Raw genomic sequence first — 20,906 nt, 5'->3', positions numbered from 1 at the left:
TAGGTCAAAAAATTACTTTGAATTTTTATAAAAAGGTAAGTAAATTGTACAGAATGTAGAGTACGACGTATACTAACAATAAGCTTTCTCTGACTCTGGTGATTGAAGTAAATGCATAAAAAGAGAAGATTATAACTTTTTAAATATTTTTTTTTATTATGTACGTTTAATATTTATACTTTATTATAATTTTTACTAAATTTTATGAAGATTTCTATTTCTTTAAGTGACATACACAAATACAAATCGTCACTGTTGTACCATAATAAAATATCCTTCACAGTTTAAAAATCACGAATACGTATCGCACTCGCTCGTAATACTCGTTTATCATATTTGGGAAGACACACACGTCGGTTGTGACAAGTGCTAAGACGCAGGACCGGCTCGCTCAGTTCCGCGGCTACGCCATCCTGAGGCCACCATCGATTGCTATTATGTAACGATAACTTACAACTATTTGCAGTCCACGAGGTCTAACTTGACCTTTGAATTTGTGTGAGTGTTCATATAGTGTAGGTGTAACGTCACTTGCTTAGAATAAACTGGTTTATACTGCTTTTTGACAATCGGCCTATTTATTCCTTTTATACTAATAGCAGCGTCACATATTTAATTCTTAATATTTTGTTTCTTGTGTTCGATGTATTAAAAGTAAAACATAAACTTGACACAATGATATTTGTGTAAGAATGGAAAAAGGTATGAGTAACCATTAAAAAAATCGTGGACACAACGCTGTTCTTGCTGATATAACGGAAAGATTCATTAGTAACTCAAAAGAAATCAGACGAGAGTAAAGATTATGAGCATACAACATCCGTAGTCGTAGTAATCGATATTTTTAATGTTGGATTCTGTTTATTGATTTCTAACAATACATTTTATTTTCTTTTAGGCTTTACTTTATAATCATTTACAACCAAACACCGCACTTTGCCTCGACGCCAGAGCGAAGAAATAATAAAATATTAAATATCGCATTTCCTCGAGTAGGAATCGAACCCATAACCTGTCGCGTTTACAATCACACTGTGCCCACGACTAGCCTCATTGCATTGTATGACTTAACAAAGTGAAATGATCATGTCAAAGCAATACAAGACAATTCAATTGCAAAACGTTCACTTGTAACTGTGAGATATAGTGTATTTTTTTTACGTTGAACAAATAACGTCGAGAGTGACATAAATTATACTACAGTATGTATGTGGCGGCAGTAGCACGGTACACGCAGATACACCGCTTTCGATTTTTGCTCATTAGCGATGCCGTACCGGCGCTCTTCAGTAAACACTTGACGCCTACAAATGGCTCCTCTTGGTGCACGCAACGTCTACAGCCTCGTCGTCTCCTCCACGAAATGAGTTTGTGAGCAGCCTTTAGATGGATCCAGGAGACGTGGCACCTAAGTTTTGTATGGGTTTATATTGTAAAATGTTTTAGCTTTGAACGATAAAAAGACAAGGGACGCTTTGCGTTTGTTTAAAATTTGTTATTAAAGATCTAAGATGAGTTGTAATCATACGACCCTGTTAGATATGTAGGTATCTACAAAGCGTGGCCTTCTGCCACACAGCAAGCAATGCCTAGAGGAATTCGGCGGAAAATGGAGAATAGAGTGTATTAACACTAGGTTCCCTGAATCTTAAAAAAGTACCTGTACGTTATATCCATAATATGCCATAAGCATAACTTTTATTAATATATACCAATAGAATTTAAATTATGACATAATATAATAACATCTAAAAGTATTTTTTTAAATTTATTTAAAAGTAATTGCCAATCTCGTTAGTAAATATATTATAATTATCAGGTTAATGTATTCCTAGCGACTGTTTCTTCATTACACGCAACTACTCCATACTCCATGAGAACTTTTAAACAATAAGCGCACTGGCATAATGTAATGAGTTTCTCTAACAAATCTTCCGTATCATTTCTACGTTTTCAATGCATGTAGGAGTTTGCCTTCCTATACTTATATGTATTGGATATGGAAATAAATTTTCAAATGAATGTTATAATTACTTGTATTATGTTTATAATTTAATTTAATTCCTTTAGAGCAAGATGAACCTTTATTCCGGACTATTGAAATATATTAAAGTATAATTAATATATCTTATATTTAAATCGGCTAATTATATAAATTTTGCGATACCCTGTCTGGATTACACTTAGCTAAAAAGAAACTAATTTTTAAGTTTACTAACCGGCTTCTTATAATTTTAAACACATTATTAATTCACGCTTTTTAAATTTGCCAGTGAACTTCATAATAACCAATAAAGAATTAAATAAATTGGAAACAAATAATATTATTAACTTAGCGAAGTGGAACTTACTAAGACTCCCAGGACTTCAGGTTCCCATCGGTCTCTAATATTTACCTGACATTTTTGAAGTTAAACAAAAAAATCTTGTCTATTTGAAATATTCGTTTAGTAACCGAAGATCACCTTTCGAATTTTATGTTTATTAACCTACTCTATTAACACTTGAATATAGTCTCTGTTCTCAGAACCAAGCTTTTAAACTGGCGGAAGTTAGTTTTGTTCAAATAAGTGTTGCTGCCGGAGATATTATTTGTGAATGAAAAATTTAGCTTTCAATTGAATTACCGTTAACGTATTCCAAGATTAGGTTCTTGTTTAGAACCGTTTTAAACCGTTTAAAAAACCCTCAAGAAAGCGGCGGCAAAAATTAATATTTGGTATGAAATGAATTACAAATATAATATATATTTTTATGGTAAAAGGACAAGGCAAACGAGCGTTAGGGTCACCTGATGGTGATCACCGCCGCCCATGACCCCGTGCAGCACCATTATGTAATGAGTTTTTTACATATTTATAAATTTCCATTTTTCGATTTTTCCTTTATTTCCACTGTAAGTTCCTGCATTCCTGCTAAATTTCATAATTGTAGGGTACTATCCCTATCCCTATATGTTCTGATCGCACATTGCATTGCAGCGGTATAAATGATTTAGAGTTAGAGTTTATCGATTTAAGTGTATGATTGTGCCATTTTAAATTAGCTTTTAATTAACTTAAAAGAACTGTTAAATATTACAATATATTCCATACATTTACAGTTAGGGCCAAGTAGTGTTGGCGAAATAACTAAAGCGCCGTAGTGCAGTAATGGGCACGGCTCTACGCCCGAGCGCTCCCAATGTAGGTACGTATGCCGCCCTACGTCTCACATACACATTAAATATATATTTTTTTAGCTTTTTTTTCTTTTAGCTTCACTCTGTATCCCTGGAACCCCCCTCCCTGGAACCTAGTGTTAAGATACTCCGTTTCCGCCAAATTTTCGAGGCATTTCATTTTGAGTGGCGGAACTCAACGCCCCACATTTTCTTGTTACCTTGTACCAGAGCGAAAAAACGAAAACATTAATAAATAATCATTCATGTCCCCGAGTGGGAATCAAAACCACAATAATTGCAAAATAATAGCAAAAATATCATTAATAGATATTAAAAAGTTAAGTAATCTATGTGTATGTCTATTTTAAGTTTAATATAGGATCCTATTACCTATGAAGTTATTACCATTTAATTTCTTTTATTTTCACTTGTATTGGGTGCGGTTGTATCAAAAGTGACTTAGTCTTTAAAGTCTCTAGAGTTTTACAAATCGGCAGTAGAGAATCTGAGTCGGTACCTTAACAGCATTTAATGTACCGATTCAGAATACTGTAAAAAATGGTATAGATTTTCTGTCAATTTGACATAGATTACGAAATCTAGAAAGACTAAAAATCATCATTATCACAGTGACAGGCGCGATTTTATTCATGTAATTTACTGTTAAGATTAAGACATTCCAATCTCCACTTTGCCAGTCTTGGCGCAAGGGCACCAGCGTGCGACTGTAAACGACAGGTAGTAGGTTCGATTCCCACTCGAGAAAATGGAATATTTAATATTCTCATTTCTACGCTCTGGTAACGAAACAAAGAGCGGCGTTGAGTTTTTATTGATATTTTAAAGACATTGCATTTTAGCTGACAGAATTCTCCATGTAATGTCTCTAAATCGTGACAGTCATAGAATATGAAACTAACGGGAATATAAACACTTTCCCAGTGAAGATCTGTTTCATTATGGGTACGAAAGCGTATAAAGTTAGACATTTTATAGTTATATCTCGATACCAGGCATTTGAAGGAGTTCCAAGTATAGATATTTGTACAAAAACCTAATTCCATTTTACAACAAATAAGAAGACTCATCGTTGTAGTAATTAACGTAATGTGCTTAAAAAAGGTAATATCAATGTTTACACAGTAATTTGTATCAGTTACAACTTTTGGCTTTTATTATTTTTAGAATGTAATATAACGCCTCATATTAATCATAAGACGTATTGTATGTGGTTTATATTTCGAACGAACAGGTAATTTCCGTGGGAAAGTTTTTTTTTTTTTTTAAATAACTCATCGTCATTGATGAGTGACGACCACCTGGCGCGAATGTAGCCGTACTCACTCTGGAAAGACTAAAGCGCAATTTACAGTGAACTTCTGTAAAATTAGTAAGGTAACGCAAATAATTGTAATTGCGTCTTTTTTTTCATATTTTATAAAAAATATTATGAAATCCTAAGGTCGAATGTATCTGACATATACTTAAAGTTAGATCATTTCGTATTTAGGTATATATTGACTTATGAGTATCATTAAAAAAATATTCTATATATTTCTTATTCATTCATTGATTGTGTTTAAATGAGCTTTACTTGATCCACCAACAATACGACACCCGCTATGGCGAGAACCAATCACAAAAGAATAAAAATATTAAATGACAAGTATTGCATAATTTCCCAAGTAATAATAAGAATGATTTAATGTAGAAAAATCATAATATTCGATATTTCCATTCATAAACGTCGCCGGTCATCACTCACCGTGAGAAATTGAGAGCAATGAATAAATCTCCCAAGTCAGTATAAAAGAACGTGATCTATTTGACGTTAAAGCTCCGCATTCATACATTAATATTTGATAGTGCTCGAAAAAGGTTTCATATATATTTTTAAAATAAATGTCACATCCTATATATGTACTTTTCTTGGGACAACATATAGTATGTATAAGTTCCTATTAGCATACATTTACGTATTACATATTTATGATATTATTACAATTACAAATAAAGCAGGTAAAATGATGTATTTTATGTATTTAAATGTATTCAATGTGCACTAAATAGAAGGAGCTTCATTATTGTAATACTTTAAATATTACAAAAAAATATCAACATTTACAGATTTCTGTTACAGCAATAATTATTTTTAATAAAACAATCTGTTAATCGATTTATTAATGCGCATTATTCTAGCTTGCTAGGATCGATTTCACTTGTCTGAGAATCATCAAACTATGACATAATAGGTAGAGTTGCGAATACAATGCTCGTGGGAACATTACTATTAAAAACAATTATATATTTTTTTTATTAATAAACTATAAATTGTTTAATACAAGATTAATTAAATTTTATTTATTAATAATTGATGCGTAAACAAAAACGTATTTTACTTAATTTCTTATTTAAATAGATAATAATATATAATCTACGTTGTTCAGTGTGTAATATTTTTTTTAAATAACAAAAGAGGAAGATTGTTATTAAAAATGCTTTTTGCCGTCAATTATGATTATTCGAAATACCGTAGTATATCCGCCATTCGTTTTTTTAATCTTTAGTAAAGGCCAATTCACTAACAAACCGACTAAAAATTATTAATTAGTACAATATATTAAATGCCATTCGTATAATTCACATATATAAATTATAATATTTATTTTAATTGAAATAGTTCTTAACATTTTTAAATCACTGAAAGCTTACCTAGCTTATTTAACATTGATAGTTAAAAGATATTCTGATATATCATGAAACTTACCGTATTCTGAGGAATGTAGTCGATCAATCCCAATTCGTATATGGGTCCCGAGGTCCGCAGTAGTTAAAATTGCCGCATTCCACTACAGCCAGGCGCGAGGCAGACGCAGCCTCCCTATCTCAACCGGTTGTTTACCCGCGCGCGATTCATCCACGTTAGCCTAAGTTCATCACTTAAACAAATATTGAAACACAGTGTTCACGCTGGAGTTGTCCAAGTCATGGCTGCACAACGGTCTTATTTAGATCGTTCGATTGTTGTGTCGATGGGCGTAGGGACGACAAATAGGTATATCTCAAGCGGCGACGCGCACTCGACTAGCGCGACGTCGACGCCAGCGCCCTCCCGTGAGCCCGCGCATGCGCGACTCCCACAGTCCCTCTCGGAAAAGCCGACTCGGACTCATTTACACATACAATACACTGGATCTGGATATGAATTTACCATGTAACAAGCTCCTAAAATTTTAATGAATGCAAATACACCGATGGCAACGTTACAGATACAGGCGAAAACTACGGGGACATAATGTTTGTGCATTTATCTAAATTTTGTACGCTCAACGTTTTTCTTTCGTATTTTTTTATATAAGGTCAAAGGTTAACAATAGATTTAACGTGGCTATTTTTTTTTATATTACAGCAGGTTTAGTTTTATTCTGACGTTTCTAGGCACAACCTAAACTCATTTAACGGTACGTCTCCCCTCAATTTTACATTATACCGAACTATGTTAAAGCATTAGGTATAAAATTACATAAATTTTCGTATTTTACAGTACGACGTTGATATACAGCCACAGGTTTGACCTACTTGGATCTACATCTACACAAATATTTGAGTGAGTCTGGGAGTGGCACCTCTCCCTAAAAGCGTGACGTCCGTCCAACTGCGACGTACCCGACATGTTACCCAACCCTCTTTTATACATCACGCAAATATAATATATACGGAGACGGTAATATCTCTATATATATAAAGATCTTTAATAAAAACAAGTGATTATTTTATCATAATAGAAATTCTTAACTATTTGTATTTGTCTAGTGTTTTTATAAAGGAATTAAATGGACAACAAATATTTACATATTTCTTAAACAGGTTTTAAAGATTATGTTTATTTGATTATTATTTATATGGTTATTTGAAAATGTGTTATTTAGCACAAGCGGGAATTAAACTCGTGACCTTTGACCCAGAAGTCTTTGGGATAGCTTCACGCCATCTTCCGCACACGCAGGGTAGGCAGAGGAAACTTAGTGTCAAGACACTCTGTTCCCCATTTTCCGCAATGCAGAATTAACAGAAGCGGAAGCAGTATCTATATTAAAAGAAACATGTAGTAAGAATAGATCCAAGCATAACTTTGTATTTAAGCTTGTATCACCATAGGTCAATTGTCAAAATGCCTTTTATAACTACTTACGGACCTCTACACTCTAAATATAAAAGATAAAATTTAAAACATCTATTTTGGAACATTTATAGTACAAAATAAGGATGTTGTTTAAAAAATAATTTAATAAAAAAGATTTTCTGAATTTCAAACATTTAACGAGGTTTTTCAATATGTCTTTCAGGTGTAATATTTTACGTAATACCTATTTAAATAGAAAAATATTCGGTCTTAAATTGTGATTCTTTCCATGGATTTAGCAATTACTAACAATATAAATCTCGTACTACTAACATTTTAATATGTATTAACAGTAATATTTACTAACATTAACCTAAATATTTAAAATTAAAAAAATAATCAAAATCATAACCAGCCTGCTGTTGTAAATAAATTGTGTTTTTATTGCCTCGAATTATATCTACCTATTGAACACTTACAGCTAAAAATATTTACCTTAATTCGTTCACACTTTAATCATAGTCTTCTGTAACTATTATTATAAGAATCTCGATAGTTAAAATAAAAGAAAATATTAAACCATAGAGGGTTTCTTTTCTATTGCTACAGATATTTCTGTGATAAGGTCTGTATAAATGATTGGATTTATATTTTTACCCAATAAGTAAAGTATAAACCAATCACCAAAACCAAAATGCTTCGTTATTCGTGAAACAATATGGCGCTTAACATAACGGAGCTGGCCCATAATCATAAATGTTCGAAGTGGTCGTAATGAAAATACTAATAGCCTAAAACACACTGCAAATGTTGTTATAAAAGCAAGAAATATGAGCCAAAACCATAAAATAACAAAAATCTTCTCATTTACAATATTTAGCGGCAGAACACACAACCTGTCCTTAAGTTGTATGGAACCAGAGGGACCATAGTTTCTGAACCAACATTTAGTAAGTTTCGGGAAGTATTGATCCATAGGGTTTACAGAATTGAAATCCAAAAAATCAGAAGGTACTCGTGGTATATGGGTAAATGCCGCTACGGCAGCACCATAGTTACGAAATGCACCCCCCAAGAATATATCCAGAATGAATATTTGGCTTACCTGAAAAATACGAAAAATATACTACTACGTTATATATATATAATGTCGATAATATTACTTTCGAGACTAGAGGAAAATAAACTTTTAATCACTAACCACATTAATTAAATTTAACAGTTCACAAAAGGCAAAGCGTAGTGCATATGTGTTATGTGTATAGACGTTGGTGTATTTTAAATATGATACCAATTCTTCTCGTCTATATTCTGTCCAATCCTTTGTGACCATAGGATTAGCTAAAAAACATAATTTATATAAAAATATTTTTTTTATTTAATTTTTAACAATTAACTTTACTTATTAAACTACAAACTACTATAATAAAGAAAAAAAATGGATTACATGATAGACATGGTCTAAGAGCATTTGTGTTTCAGCCTTGCAGTTTGATAAGAAGTCTTTGCCTTTAAGAAAGATAGATACACAGACATGGTGGTAAAGAGGTAAAGGTTTGAAATTAATTTACCTAAATCCGATGCTAATACCTTCAGTCTGCCACCTTCCCAAAGTTTCCATAGATAGCGTGGAGTATAAAACATGACAGCCTGACCTAACAGAACAAAGCACACCCATTGGTAATATGTATGTTTTATTTGTTTATCGTTAATGCCGTTTGGGCCTACCCCTGGATAAGCATTGTGTTTTCCTCCAATACCTAAAACGGTATACGGTTATTAGTTACATATCATTATTGTATAAATAATAGTTAAAAGGCATCGTCTTAATTTTTAATACCAATTAATTTCATCTTCATTGAAGATGGGTATGTATATGTATCCATCCATCATCCTTTCAAAGTCCACTGCTGGACATAGGCCTCCCCTAATGCTCGCCACTCCGTCCGGTCCTGCGCTCTTTGAATCCAGCGGATTCCCGTTTTCTTCTTGAGGTCGTCGGTCCATCTGGTTGGAGAGCGACCTCTCTTATACATATCAATAATAGGCAATATTATTTCACTTACCAACAAGCTGACTTTTCAAGGTATACGTTCCGTAAATCCAGCAATAACTATTAATAGCATCTTTATCAACATCTTTTTCACTGTCATTCATACAATGTATAGGATCGCCAAAAAATTGTTTAGACGTAACTAGTAAGGTAAACACTAGCAAAACTATTACCGTATATTTATAATGCATCCGAAAAACATTATTATCAATGGATATGTTTTCAAATTTTAAGAAAGATCGAAAGGGCATAAACAAATCAATCATTTTTATTGCTTAGCCGCCTGATAGGATTTCTTTATCGCAAGACTATATTCGTCTACCCACAAACTGCTCGCACAATAATAGGCAAAAATTAAATTTCTTTCCTACCAATTGCTTAAAATATAAATTTGCGCCTCATTACTGTCAATAAATAAAAATGACATAAATATTACTTTTAAAATTTATTGTTAATTATGAAAAAGAAAATGAAATGTAAAAAGTTATATACATATTTTAATTTACGAAATTAACATAACATTTCATATTAAACGTATTTTTATTTAAAAATATTTTTTATTAACTTATAAGAGTACTTTACCATAATTCATTTTATATTTTTTCAAATAAGCCGAATATATTATATTAATCTATACTAATATAATAAAGCGGAAGAGTTTGTTTGTTTGTTTGTTTGTTTGAACGCTAAGATCTCTGGATCTACTGGATCGATTTACTTTGTTTTTGTTTTGTATGAAAGCTGCATTCTTCAGAAGTGCTATAGGCTATATAATATTACATTACACATATATACTAATAAATTAAAATACTTTCTAATTTGACATGCAATATATTCTGCCATGTTAATAACAACCGTCGTCTACGCGACCGCGTTCGTTACCGCGTCATTTTGATATTCATCCTTATGAAAATAAATATAATAGTCACTTTTAGCATTTCATCTAGATTGAAATTATATTTCTATACAAATTATATTCTTATATTTCAAGCAGGCGTAGCCGCGTCCGGGTCCGCTAGTCAATTAATATAATATATATACATATGTACAAATAATATACATTTTATTCACTGCGCGACACAAAGGAGGGTAATGTGTTTATAATTGGTACACTTACTTACAGAACGACTGAGCGTTATTATGACCCATCGAATGCTCCAAAATATGTACATTATGAGTTCGGCTTAAGTAGATGCTAGTCGTAGGAGTGGCAGAAGAAGCATGCGACTGTAAACGGGACAGGTTGTGGGTTCGATTCCCACTCGAGGAAACGAAATATTTATTATTATCATTTTATCTCTCTGGTAACAAGACTAACGAGAAAAATTGCGGCTTTGACTTGTACCACTCCTTCCGCCTCGGTTGCCACCTCGAAACGAGAGCGAAGAAATGAAAATATAAAAAAATAATAATTCTTTCCGTCGTGTGGAGTCTAACCCACAAACGTCACGTAACAGTGACACCCTTGTGACCCTGAGCCACGACGGCCTCATATTTAGTTTTGATTAAATGAATATTTATTATAATAAAACAGCGAATGTAAACGCGACCGGTTGTCCATGGCGTAAATTTATAATATTTTTATATCCTCGCTCTGGCGACTAGGCAAAGAGCGGCGTTGAGTTTCGCCACTCAACACGCAATACCTCCAGAATTCGACGGAAAGTGGAGAAAGGAAGTGTTTTAACAGTCTTACAGCGTATGACCTAATCTATGATTTGATAACATTTGACAATTATAGCTGTTTGATCCGATCAGAGTGTATCGATAATTCATCGATTTTTTTACTTAATGCCAAATATCTAAAACTTTATTTTAATGCTTTTCTATACCATACATATTTTATTTACTTTATGGCTACATAAATATATAGCTATAAACTTAAATATACTTGTAGATCCTAATTATATTAATGTCAAATCCCTTACCCGCTATATGGTTTTAATGAAAAAGCTTACTGATATTTATTCACCATTTGTAATGTCTTTTTTTCATATTAATCACAATAAAAACCTGTTCAAAGTTTCATATAACATAAATAGATATATAAAATTGTATTTATATGTGATTCGATGGCCATATCTCGAAACATCGATATTCGAATTGATGCGATGTGTTAATTAATGTTCAAACTTCAAACTTTAACATCTGTCACTTCGTAGTCTCTTCTTGTTTACTTTTTGCTTATTTATTTAGCGAAAAGATTTAACTTTACTTCATCATGATTACTAATATTGCGAATCAAACTGAAAAAGAATTATAAGTTACACGTCAACACAGCATATACTTTTATTAAATTAGTGAATCAATTTTACATTTTTAAATATAAACACGTCAACATATTATTAAATATCCTAATTATTATTAAAAATGTTACTAATAATTATAACATTTTACTTATAAGAAGACGTTCGTGTTTTAATATTTTGTTAAATTGTAAAGGCTAAATTATTATTAGTTATTAAATTGTGATAGTAATTATTTATTCAACATGTCTAAGAAAAACATAGTATTTCACCCAATAATTAGTTCTATTCAACGAATTGCATTATATGAAACTAAAGCAGTAAGTATAATATATAGTTATTAATTTGTAGGCTAATTATCGATATCATAATTATAGAAAAGAGGAACCTTTTTTTTATTTTAATATAGGTGGTAAATAAAATATATTTTTACGCAAATGTGATTTGCATATTTTCAGAGGTTTTATCTTATTGGATCTAATAATACACAAACAAGATTTCGTGTTTTAAAAATAGATAGAACTGACTCAAAAGAGCTAATACTGGTAGATGATAAAGTTGAATATAATAAACAAGAGATTCATCAATTACTCAACATGATTGGATTCGGTAATAGAAGTGGAAGAACTCCTGGTTTAAATAAACTTGTATCTGCTTTTGGTATTGTAGGTTGGTATATGTCTTTATAAAACAATTGATTTTTTTAGCTTTGTAATGTATTCTGTATATAGCAGGATAGGAAACCTAATGTTTGGATACTCCATTACCCATGCATCACCCAATGAGCAGTGGCATTTAGTACTGTGGTCTGTCTGGCTTGCGAGTGAGGAAATGATAATTATTTATTCCCCTGAATAGAAATTAATACATACAAACTTGATTTATGGTTACAGTCCAAAAGTCTATTCTTGAATTAGCAATATGTTCATAAGATAACATTTTTAAATTACAGGATTCATTCGTTTTCTGGAAGGTTACTATATTATTCTTGTAACAAAAAGGAGAAAAATAGCAGTAATTGGTTCTCATTCCATTTATAAGATAGAAGACACAGCTATGATTTATATTCCAAGTGATTCCAGCAAACCTTTACATCCAGACGAGCAAAGATATGTGAAAATGTTTCTAGCTATAGATTTATCAACAAATTTTTACTATAGCTACAGCTATGATGTGACACATACTTTACAAATGAATGTGGCACCTCCAAGAAAGTTAGCTCCAGCTTTATTTCCAAAACCTGATACAGCTGCTGTGTATCAATCCAATTTAAGTTCAGATAAAGAGTGCACTTGTCAAAACAAACAAGATGATGAAGACATATTTGAAACATGGAAGAAGCAATTGCAAGAGAGACAAGATAAGACTGGGTAAATATTTTTTGTCACAAGTAAATATTTTTTTTTACTTTATAAGTTTCTTTAACTTTTAGTCGTTGTAATGTTATTTTTATAAATTCTATATCTTTGTTTTTATTTAATAATAAACAACAACAATGAGTGTACCAAGGAAAAGATAGATTATTGTTTTACACATTAAATCTTCTACAAATTATATAATACTCATCTGTTACATAATTGAAAAACATCATACATCTCAAACTATTATAAATAAAGAGCTAAAATTTGGTGTGTTCCTAATTAAATGGGCAGTGCCTCATTTCTTTCATTAAAAAACAAAAACAATACAATTATAAAATTTAAAATTATATTTTATATGAACTTATTAAATGAAATATTTAAAAATATAACTTTTTATGACACTCGGGAAATTAATGAAATATTCTCATTTTCTTGCTCTGGTAACAAGACAAAATAAGGTGTCGACATGCTATGTGTGTGTGTGGAGAATGTCTTAAAACTATGTTCCCGCTGCCTACTCAGAAGGGTATTACAACATTAAAAATCAATCAAACAAGCTAAAATAAAATAAATATTTTTTATTTACATAGTCAACCAGATACAAAATTAGCCTTTGGTGTCAGAACTGTTCCTGAATGGAGATTTGTTTGGAACAGCCATTTATTATCAGTTGTGCATTCCCAATTACATCCAGATTGGATTCTTTATATAATACATGGATTTATCGAACAGAGCAACTTAAATATATTTGGACGACCGATATATTTAACCCTTATTGCTAGACGAAGCAATAGGTATGCTGGAACTAGATTTTTAAAAAGAGGTGCTAACATGCATGGTGATGTGGCTAATGAAGTAGAAACGGAACAAATTGTTCATGATGCACTGATATCCTCCTTCACCAGTGGCAGGTATATTAGTTTTGTGTACTATGAGCAATTATTGTTGTTAAAAATTGATATTAATTATATGTGATATTTGTAATTTTATTCAGTTTACAAATTAATTTCAAAAAAAATATTTCAATTGGCAAAAAATAAAATTGCGGCGATGAGTTCTGCCACTTAACATGCAATACCTCTAGAATTTGGCGGAAATATGCAAGTGTCTAATAGGAATGGAGTGTCTGAACATTAGGTTCCCAAGTTCCCTCTGCCTACCCTGCTACATGCAAGATATAGCTGCGAAGCTAAAAAAATATTTCTGTTTTTGGATATAGTAACAGTGACATCATCTGTTTTCCACTTAAATTCAAGACATTGTATTCAGTATGCACATGCATGCATCATCGCAATTAAGTATTTATTATCTTGCAGATTTAGTTCATTTGTCCAGATGAGAGGTTCAATACCATGTTTCTGGTCGCAGGATATCTCCAAAATGGTGCCAAAGCCAGCCATTATGATAGATCGTAGTGATCCATATTCGGAGATTCCTGCAAAACATTTAAATAATTTAATGCAAAGATATGGTTCACCAATTATGATACTCAATTTGGTAAAGAAAAGAGAAAAGAAAAAACATGAATCTCTCTTAACAGATGTAATAAGCAATGCTGTGAAATATCTTAATCAGTTCTTGCCACCAGAGAATGCTATTCAATACTATCATCTGGACATGGCCAGGATGAACAAAGGAGCTGATGCTAAAGTACTTGACAGGTAAATACATTAATGAATTTTCAATTACAGTATTATTAAATTTTTTTTTTTCATTTTATTTCAATTAGTTTCCAGAACCTGAATTAATGGATGTACTTTTTTTATTTTATCTTGTTGTTATGGAACTGGTCAATAATTTTTGAAATCTTTTTCTAAATAACTGCGCACATATTTGTTAATTTCCATTTGTTACTAACTAAGTTTAGAACTAAGAAAAAAACTCCCCTAGATATGTGTCTCCTAATAGTATAGTAAGATTTGCTTTTGCTGAAGTTTACTTTTCTCCATATTAATAAACCCAACTTCAGCTTGCTTTAACTCTGGATACAGATAGGTCTTCAAAAATTGACACCATGCTTCCTAAAACTATTTTTTCTCAAAGCAATCTGTCGTAAGAGACATACAAAATACTGACGTACAGACTGAAATAATCTAAAAAAAGATATATATTTTATTGGCTTGGACGAGATATCTATCATTAAATTTACATTTGCAGTTTCAGTTTAATACAAAACATGTGCATATTGCCATAAATCATGCAATGAATGAACGCAACCTCAATGCGCCAGTCTGACACTTATACAAATTCAATAATTTTATTCAAGAATGACCAGCAAGATATGAAATAGCAATTGCATTTTTACACTAACAAAATGACAAATAGTTATTAAATAATATTTGCAGGCTATCAGCCATAGCCCGAACAGTTGTAAGAAGAACTGGTATATTTTTAAGTGGAAAAAATTATGGTGAAGAAATGGGTGTAGAAGGACATCAAGGGGGGAGACTTCAGACGGGGCTTGTGAGGGTCAACTGCGTAGATTGTCTCGACAGGACTAATACAGCACAGTTTGCTATTGGGAAATGTGTTTTAGCTCATCAGGTATAATATTTTTTTTTTAGCTTAACGGTGTATAAATATAGAAGGGTAGGGCAGAGGGAACGTAGGTTCAAGTGGAGAATGGAGTGTGAGACTGCGAATATTTTAATTTTGTAGTAAATGGGGTAGCCCATTTACTAGAAATTAAAATATTCTCCGAGTCTTTGAGAATCGAAACCGTAACTTTCGGGTTTCTACGTACTTGGTTCTCAGTCCAATTCTGTGCCTTTCCGCTATGACGGTTCTTAATGTACCTTAAAGGATGGTAAAATGTTGATCTTTTTTCCCCACGAAAAAAATGTAGCATCATTTTATTATCTTACTATGTGCGGCATAGTAGGGTAGGTAGAGAGTCCAGGTTCCCTCTCAATATAATGTTAAGAAACTTCATTCCCATTAAGACACTTCTTTTTCTCATCTTCCCTCTAAATAATCTTTTTGAATGTTGCAGCTGTATGCACTTGGTCTTATTCAGGAACCTGTGATTGAATTTGACTCAGACTGTGTGAGGCTCTTGGAGGGGTTGTATGAAGACCACGGCGACACATTAGCATTGCAATATGGTGGATCACAATTGGTACACAGGTATATTATTTATTCAGTAAAGATCTTGAGGCACTGTGACTGTAAATGTAACGATTCTGGGTTTGACTTGGGGGAATGAATTATTATTCTTTCCAATGCCAGACCAATTGAATTGACTTTTTATTCACAGGATTAAGACATACAGAAAAACAGCACCATGGTCTTCTCACGGCAATGATATTATGCAAACTTTGAGTCGATACTACTCCAACACGTTTTCTGATGCGGAGAAACAAAACACAATGAATCTATTTCTTGGACATTTTGTACCGGATCCTTCGAGACCGGCCATTTGGGAATATCCCACTGATTACTACTTACACCACCCAGAGACTATGGTGTATATTCCAAATAAAAGGTATTATGTTTATATAATTTGATTCTGGTTGAGGCAATGGTTATGGATCTGATTCCCACTGGCGTGTAATTATGTTTATATTAAATTAATTTTCCCGTTTTGGTAGGTACATGAAGTACAAATACAAAAAATAATGTAATTTCAAGATATTAGCAAAACAGAAAAAAAAAAATGGAAAAGGGTGACAAATTTACGTAGACATGTAATCATTATTTATTTTCATTAGATCCTTAACAAAGTGGTGGGACGACGAGGTGCTGCAACACTTGCCGCGGCCGACCAATGAGATGCGCAAGCTGTGCTGCGAGATCATCGGCATGCAGGGGGACGCTGCGCTCGAAATGATCGACCCCTACCACGAGCACACGCGCCCCTTCGAGTACACCGTGTTTACTGACTGCTTCGAGTTTAAGGTGACTTGATCTAGTAGAGTCTCTATTAGTAGTACTGCAGACGGCCGACCCCTACCACGAGTACATGCGCCCCTTCGATAACACCGTGTTTACTACTAATGTAATGCAAGTCATTTAACACTTATGTTTTTTTTTGTCCTTAATTTTATTTACAATGATAACTTTTAACTTTTTAACTCCTTTAGAGGGTTAACATAATAATAATTTCCTTCAGAAATATAATAAATTTGATAAAATCATATTTTACAGATGTACCATACGTTACGAGACCTCGCTCCGAATTCTTATGAAAGTTTAAGTCCGTTTGTAGTTCGCGGTCGCACAGTAGGACAAATAAAAGGACCAAACTCTAAGAACCCAGTCATAAGCGGAAGATCAAGTACAATTTCCAATAATTCGAGCGAGTAAGTCATAATAGGCTAAACATTTTTATTAAATATAGTTTCTACATATAGTGGAAGTAGGTCACTTAACATTCCATTCACCACTTTTCGCCGAATTCTCGAGGCATTGCGTGTTAAGTAGCGGAACTCGACGCCATACTTTGCCTCCTTACCACAGCGAGGGATTGAAAATACCTACACTATACCCACCGGCTTAGAGACTCGTTCGCGGCGCCGCTCGCCTGTCATGGATAATTATTAATTTCCTAATCTGCATGATGTTTCTTTTAAAATATCATTTAAAAAATATAGATAATATAGAAATATAAAGTTACAGTCAATTCTTATTCAATTAGCTAAAACATTTGTTTGGTCCCTGTGCCACGACGGCTTCACTTAACGCCCACAGCTATTATATATAGCGGAATAAATATTGTATTTAAAATTCTTCCATAAACATTTTGTTTTAGTTCAAATAGTGATTCGACATCAGACGACGATCTCACAAGTTCAACACCTAGTTCACGACAGCCAACCGTTTCGCCCATAACATTGGTAAAGAAATTGCTTGAAGAAACCGAAACTGAGGACAGCCTACCATTTCCAGCTATAAAACGATATAATTGTATAAAAGTTAAGGAACCCAGTAATCGTGACATGCTATTGTAAGTTGCTGTTGTAATTCTATGTGAAGTAGATGTTTATATTCTATTTGGTACTAGAATAGAATAGAAAATATACTTTACTGCACACATAAAATAAATATATAGAAAGAACAACATACATAAAAATGAAAGAAAAAAAAACACGTATGCAAAGGCGGTCTTATTGCTTTAAGCAATCTCTACCAGACAACCTTTGAAACATAACGGATAAATTGAATAAGGAGAAGGGGGACAACGTCTCAGTCCAGTCTAGATAACAAATAAATTAAACATGAAGCATATTAATTTATTTTTGAATACAAAACTATTTATTTGATTTAACTAAATGACTTAGGAAATATTTAATATGAAATGGAGATATAGATAAAATATAAATTTTTGTTGTAATAGTCAATTGACAACTCTTAATATAAATAACTAGCGGACGCGCGCAGCTTCGCTTGCGTATTTAAGGGTGAATTCTAATAACCCATGAAACATGTGTTCAATGAAATATTTTTAGGAGTCTAAATTTCAAATTTTATAAAAATCGGTGGCGATTTAAATATTTTTCCATACAAAGTTTTAACCCCTTATTTGCACCCTCAGGGGGTGAATTCTAGAAAACCATGAAACATATGTTCAATTAAATATTTTTAAGAGTCTAAATATCAAATTTTATAAAAATCGGTGGCGATTTAAGAATTTTCCCATAAAAACTTTCAACCCCTTATTTGCACCCTTAGGGGGTGAATTCTAGAAAACCATGGAACATGTGTTTAATTATATACGTTTAAGAGACTGAATTTCAAATTTTATAACAATTGGTGACGATTTAAAAAAAACCTATACAAACTTTCAACCCCTTATTTGCACCCTTAGGGAGAGAATTCTAGAAAACAATGAAACACGTGTTCAATTAAATACTTTTAAAAATCTAAATTTCAAATTTTATAAAAATCGGTGCCGATTTAAAATTTTTTCCATACAAACTTTGAACCCCTATTTCACCCCTTTAGGGTTAAAATTTTTCAAAATCCCTTCTTAGTGGATGTCCAGATTACGAAAGTAAACTTTTGTCCAAATTTCACGTTTCTACCATTAGCGGTTACGGCTGTGCGTGCGTCTTACCTCAGTCAGTGAGGACAAGTCCTTTTATATATATAGATAATACTACTGATAAAATAAATATTTCTTATTTCAATTGATATTCCAACATTATGTGTACTTTTTTATATTGTAGTATTTTATGTAATTGTACTTTAAAACTTATATATTTGAGTTTGAGTTTTTTCATTTTCAGATACAAACGCTATGTAAACTTCGAACGTCGATCAAACCCGCGATACAAATCTGATATTCACATTGTAATGACAGTTAGTAGCGCCTTCACCATAGACAGTTCCATTGAAGTCATTCCACCGACGGTCAGTAAAGCTTCCAAAGAGATATACAATGAATATGTACAACGTACCACTGGGAAAATAATCGTACCACCATCTTCGCTAGCTCTATACGAGAAATATGTTAATTTTACATTGTAATTTTTTTAGCTTCACGCTGTATTCCTTCTTTATATAGTAGGGTATGCAGAGGAAACCCTGTGTTAAAACACTCCGCACCGCCCAATTTCCGAGATGCTGCGTATTTGTGTGACAATGTTCAACGTCGCGATTTTTTCCGAATCGGAATCAAACCTCTAACTCGCAATTGCAATCAGACGCTGTTCTACGCTTATATACGCTTCATTATAATTTAAATTTCAAGCGAATATATAAGCGAATGTAAAGTGATGTTTTTTTATATTTCTTTGTGAATTAAAAATAATTTATGTCAAGGGTCAATATGTATATGTGTGTATATCAAAAATTGAGGCCGTAAGTAGAGAACGGCGTGTCTTAACGCTAAGGTTAAGGAACCTAGGTTCCATCTTGCTAATGTGAGATACAGCGTGAAACTAAAAAAAATATTAACTTAATATATTCTACAGATAAGCGTTCTATACCTTAATTTTGTATGCTTGTGCTTCATATGTAATATAAGGACATAAAATGCAAGGATCAAAACTGTTTTGTTTTCTATTATAAATAGTATCAAATATACAAGTTATAATCAATTATCAGTTTTTTTATTAAGTGTTTTTATTAAACTTACATTTTCTGTTAGAAGAGTGGTATATTTCTAATATAAATTTTGCAATTGTATTTTATAGAATTATAATAGAATAAAAATAGAATTATAATAAACAAAACTAAGTTAGCAAAGATTAATTCGAAGAAAATTCGACAGTAATGCCGACTAGTTTTCTGCGTGTACTTAATATGATTAAAATCATCATTTAACAGGTGAACAACTAGAATAAACGTTGATTTTAAAATTGACCTTCTATAAATATAATATTTTACTTTAAAACATAAGGCAGACCGCGCATTTCATCGTCTATTCTCATAGTCAAACGGAATCGGAATAAAATATTTCAAACGCTGGCAACCCCTGTTTGCGGCAGGAATTTTCCAGGCAACCCTGTTTTATAGTGTTCAGAAAAAAATAAGCTTTAATTTGATATATAATTCATTAAAAAAACACATGAGTGCAAATTATTAACATTTAGTGACATGTTTAAACCAGGCAACCCTAGACTTGCGGCAGACTGAGAGCTGGCAACACTTAATTTTCGAATCCCTTATGCGATTATCTTTCAAATGATGTGCGATTCATATAAAAAACGTATGGGTGCAATTTTCTCCAAAAACGAGTTACGTAAAAATGTAATTAAAGGTGATTGCGGCAGGATTCTTCCAGGCAACCCAGGTGTAATCTGTTCTACTAATCATGTATTATTCATTAATATAGGTTTAATTAAGAAAACTGATACCTGCAGGTTTCAACGGTCGGATCTCAGGCTAAAAGTCAAAACATGAAATATAAAGTAATATTTTTTATGTACTTATGATATGATGGTTATTTAATTATGATCTCACCCTTTATGAAATCAATATATCATTTCAAATAATTTAATTTACAATTTTTGTTATT

At 32.3% G+C, this 20,906-nt stretch overlaps 3 protein-coding genes across 6 annotated transcripts in view; 1 reads left to right on the top strand and 2 right to left on the bottom strand.

Moving 5' to 3' along the window:
- LOC146528891 (protein turtle-like) overlaps window positions 1-6,070 on the bottom strand; it is a 42,638-nt gene extending 36,568 nt beyond the window's left edge. For 3 of the 4 annotated variants that reach the window (XR_014879101.1, XM_085203328.1, XM_085203331.1), the window contains exon 1: window positions 5,931-6,070. The gene's annotated coding sequence lies outside the window, so the exon portion shown is untranslated. The remainder of the gene's footprint in view (window positions 1-5,930) is intronic. The other variant, XM_085203330.1, reaches the window with a different exon arrangement.
- A 905-nt stretch (window positions 6,071-6,975) lies between these two features.
- LOC146528890 (innexin inx2-like) lies at window positions 6,976-9,699 on the bottom strand. The gene is made up of 4 exons (XM_085203339.1): window positions 9,353-9,699; window positions 8,858-9,046; window positions 8,488-8,627; window positions 6,976-8,391 (listed from the first exon to the last, which is right to left on the bottom strand). Exons 1-4 carry the CDS (start codon window positions 9,603-9,605, stop codon window positions 7,861-7,863), a joined length of 1,113 nt encoding a protein of 370 aa, XP_085059465.1. The 5' UTR covers window positions 9,606-9,699; the 3' UTR covers window positions 6,976-7,860.
- A 1,800-nt stretch (window positions 9,700-11,499) lies between these two features.
- Window positions 11,500-19,987, top strand: FIG4 (polyphosphoinositide phosphatase FIG4). The gene is made up of 12 exons (XM_085202681.1): window positions 11,500-11,905; window positions 12,044-12,254; window positions 12,538-12,955; window positions 13,537-13,857; window positions 14,263-14,607; window positions 15,292-15,490; window positions 15,939-16,072; window positions 16,203-16,430; window positions 16,657-16,843; window positions 17,093-17,247; window positions 17,697-17,891; window positions 19,174-19,987. Exons 1-12 carry the CDS (start codon window positions 11,831-11,833, stop codon window positions 19,412-19,414), a joined length of 2,709 nt encoding a protein of 902 aa, XP_085058807.1. The 5' UTR covers window positions 11,500-11,830; the 3' UTR covers window positions 19,415-19,987.
- Window positions 19,988-20,906: the final 919 nt, after the last annotated feature.

This window comes from Heliconius melpomene, chromosome 19 (genome assembly GCF_056956725.1).
Source record: "Heliconius melpomene rosina isolate 202511_hmr_F chromosome 19, ASM5695672v1, whole genome shotgun sequence".
In the NCBI taxonomy this organism is placed as follows: Eukaryota; Metazoa; Arthropoda; class Insecta; order Lepidoptera; family Nymphalidae; genus Heliconius; species Heliconius melpomene.
This window is presented reverse-complemented; position numbering and strand designations above follow the sequence as displayed.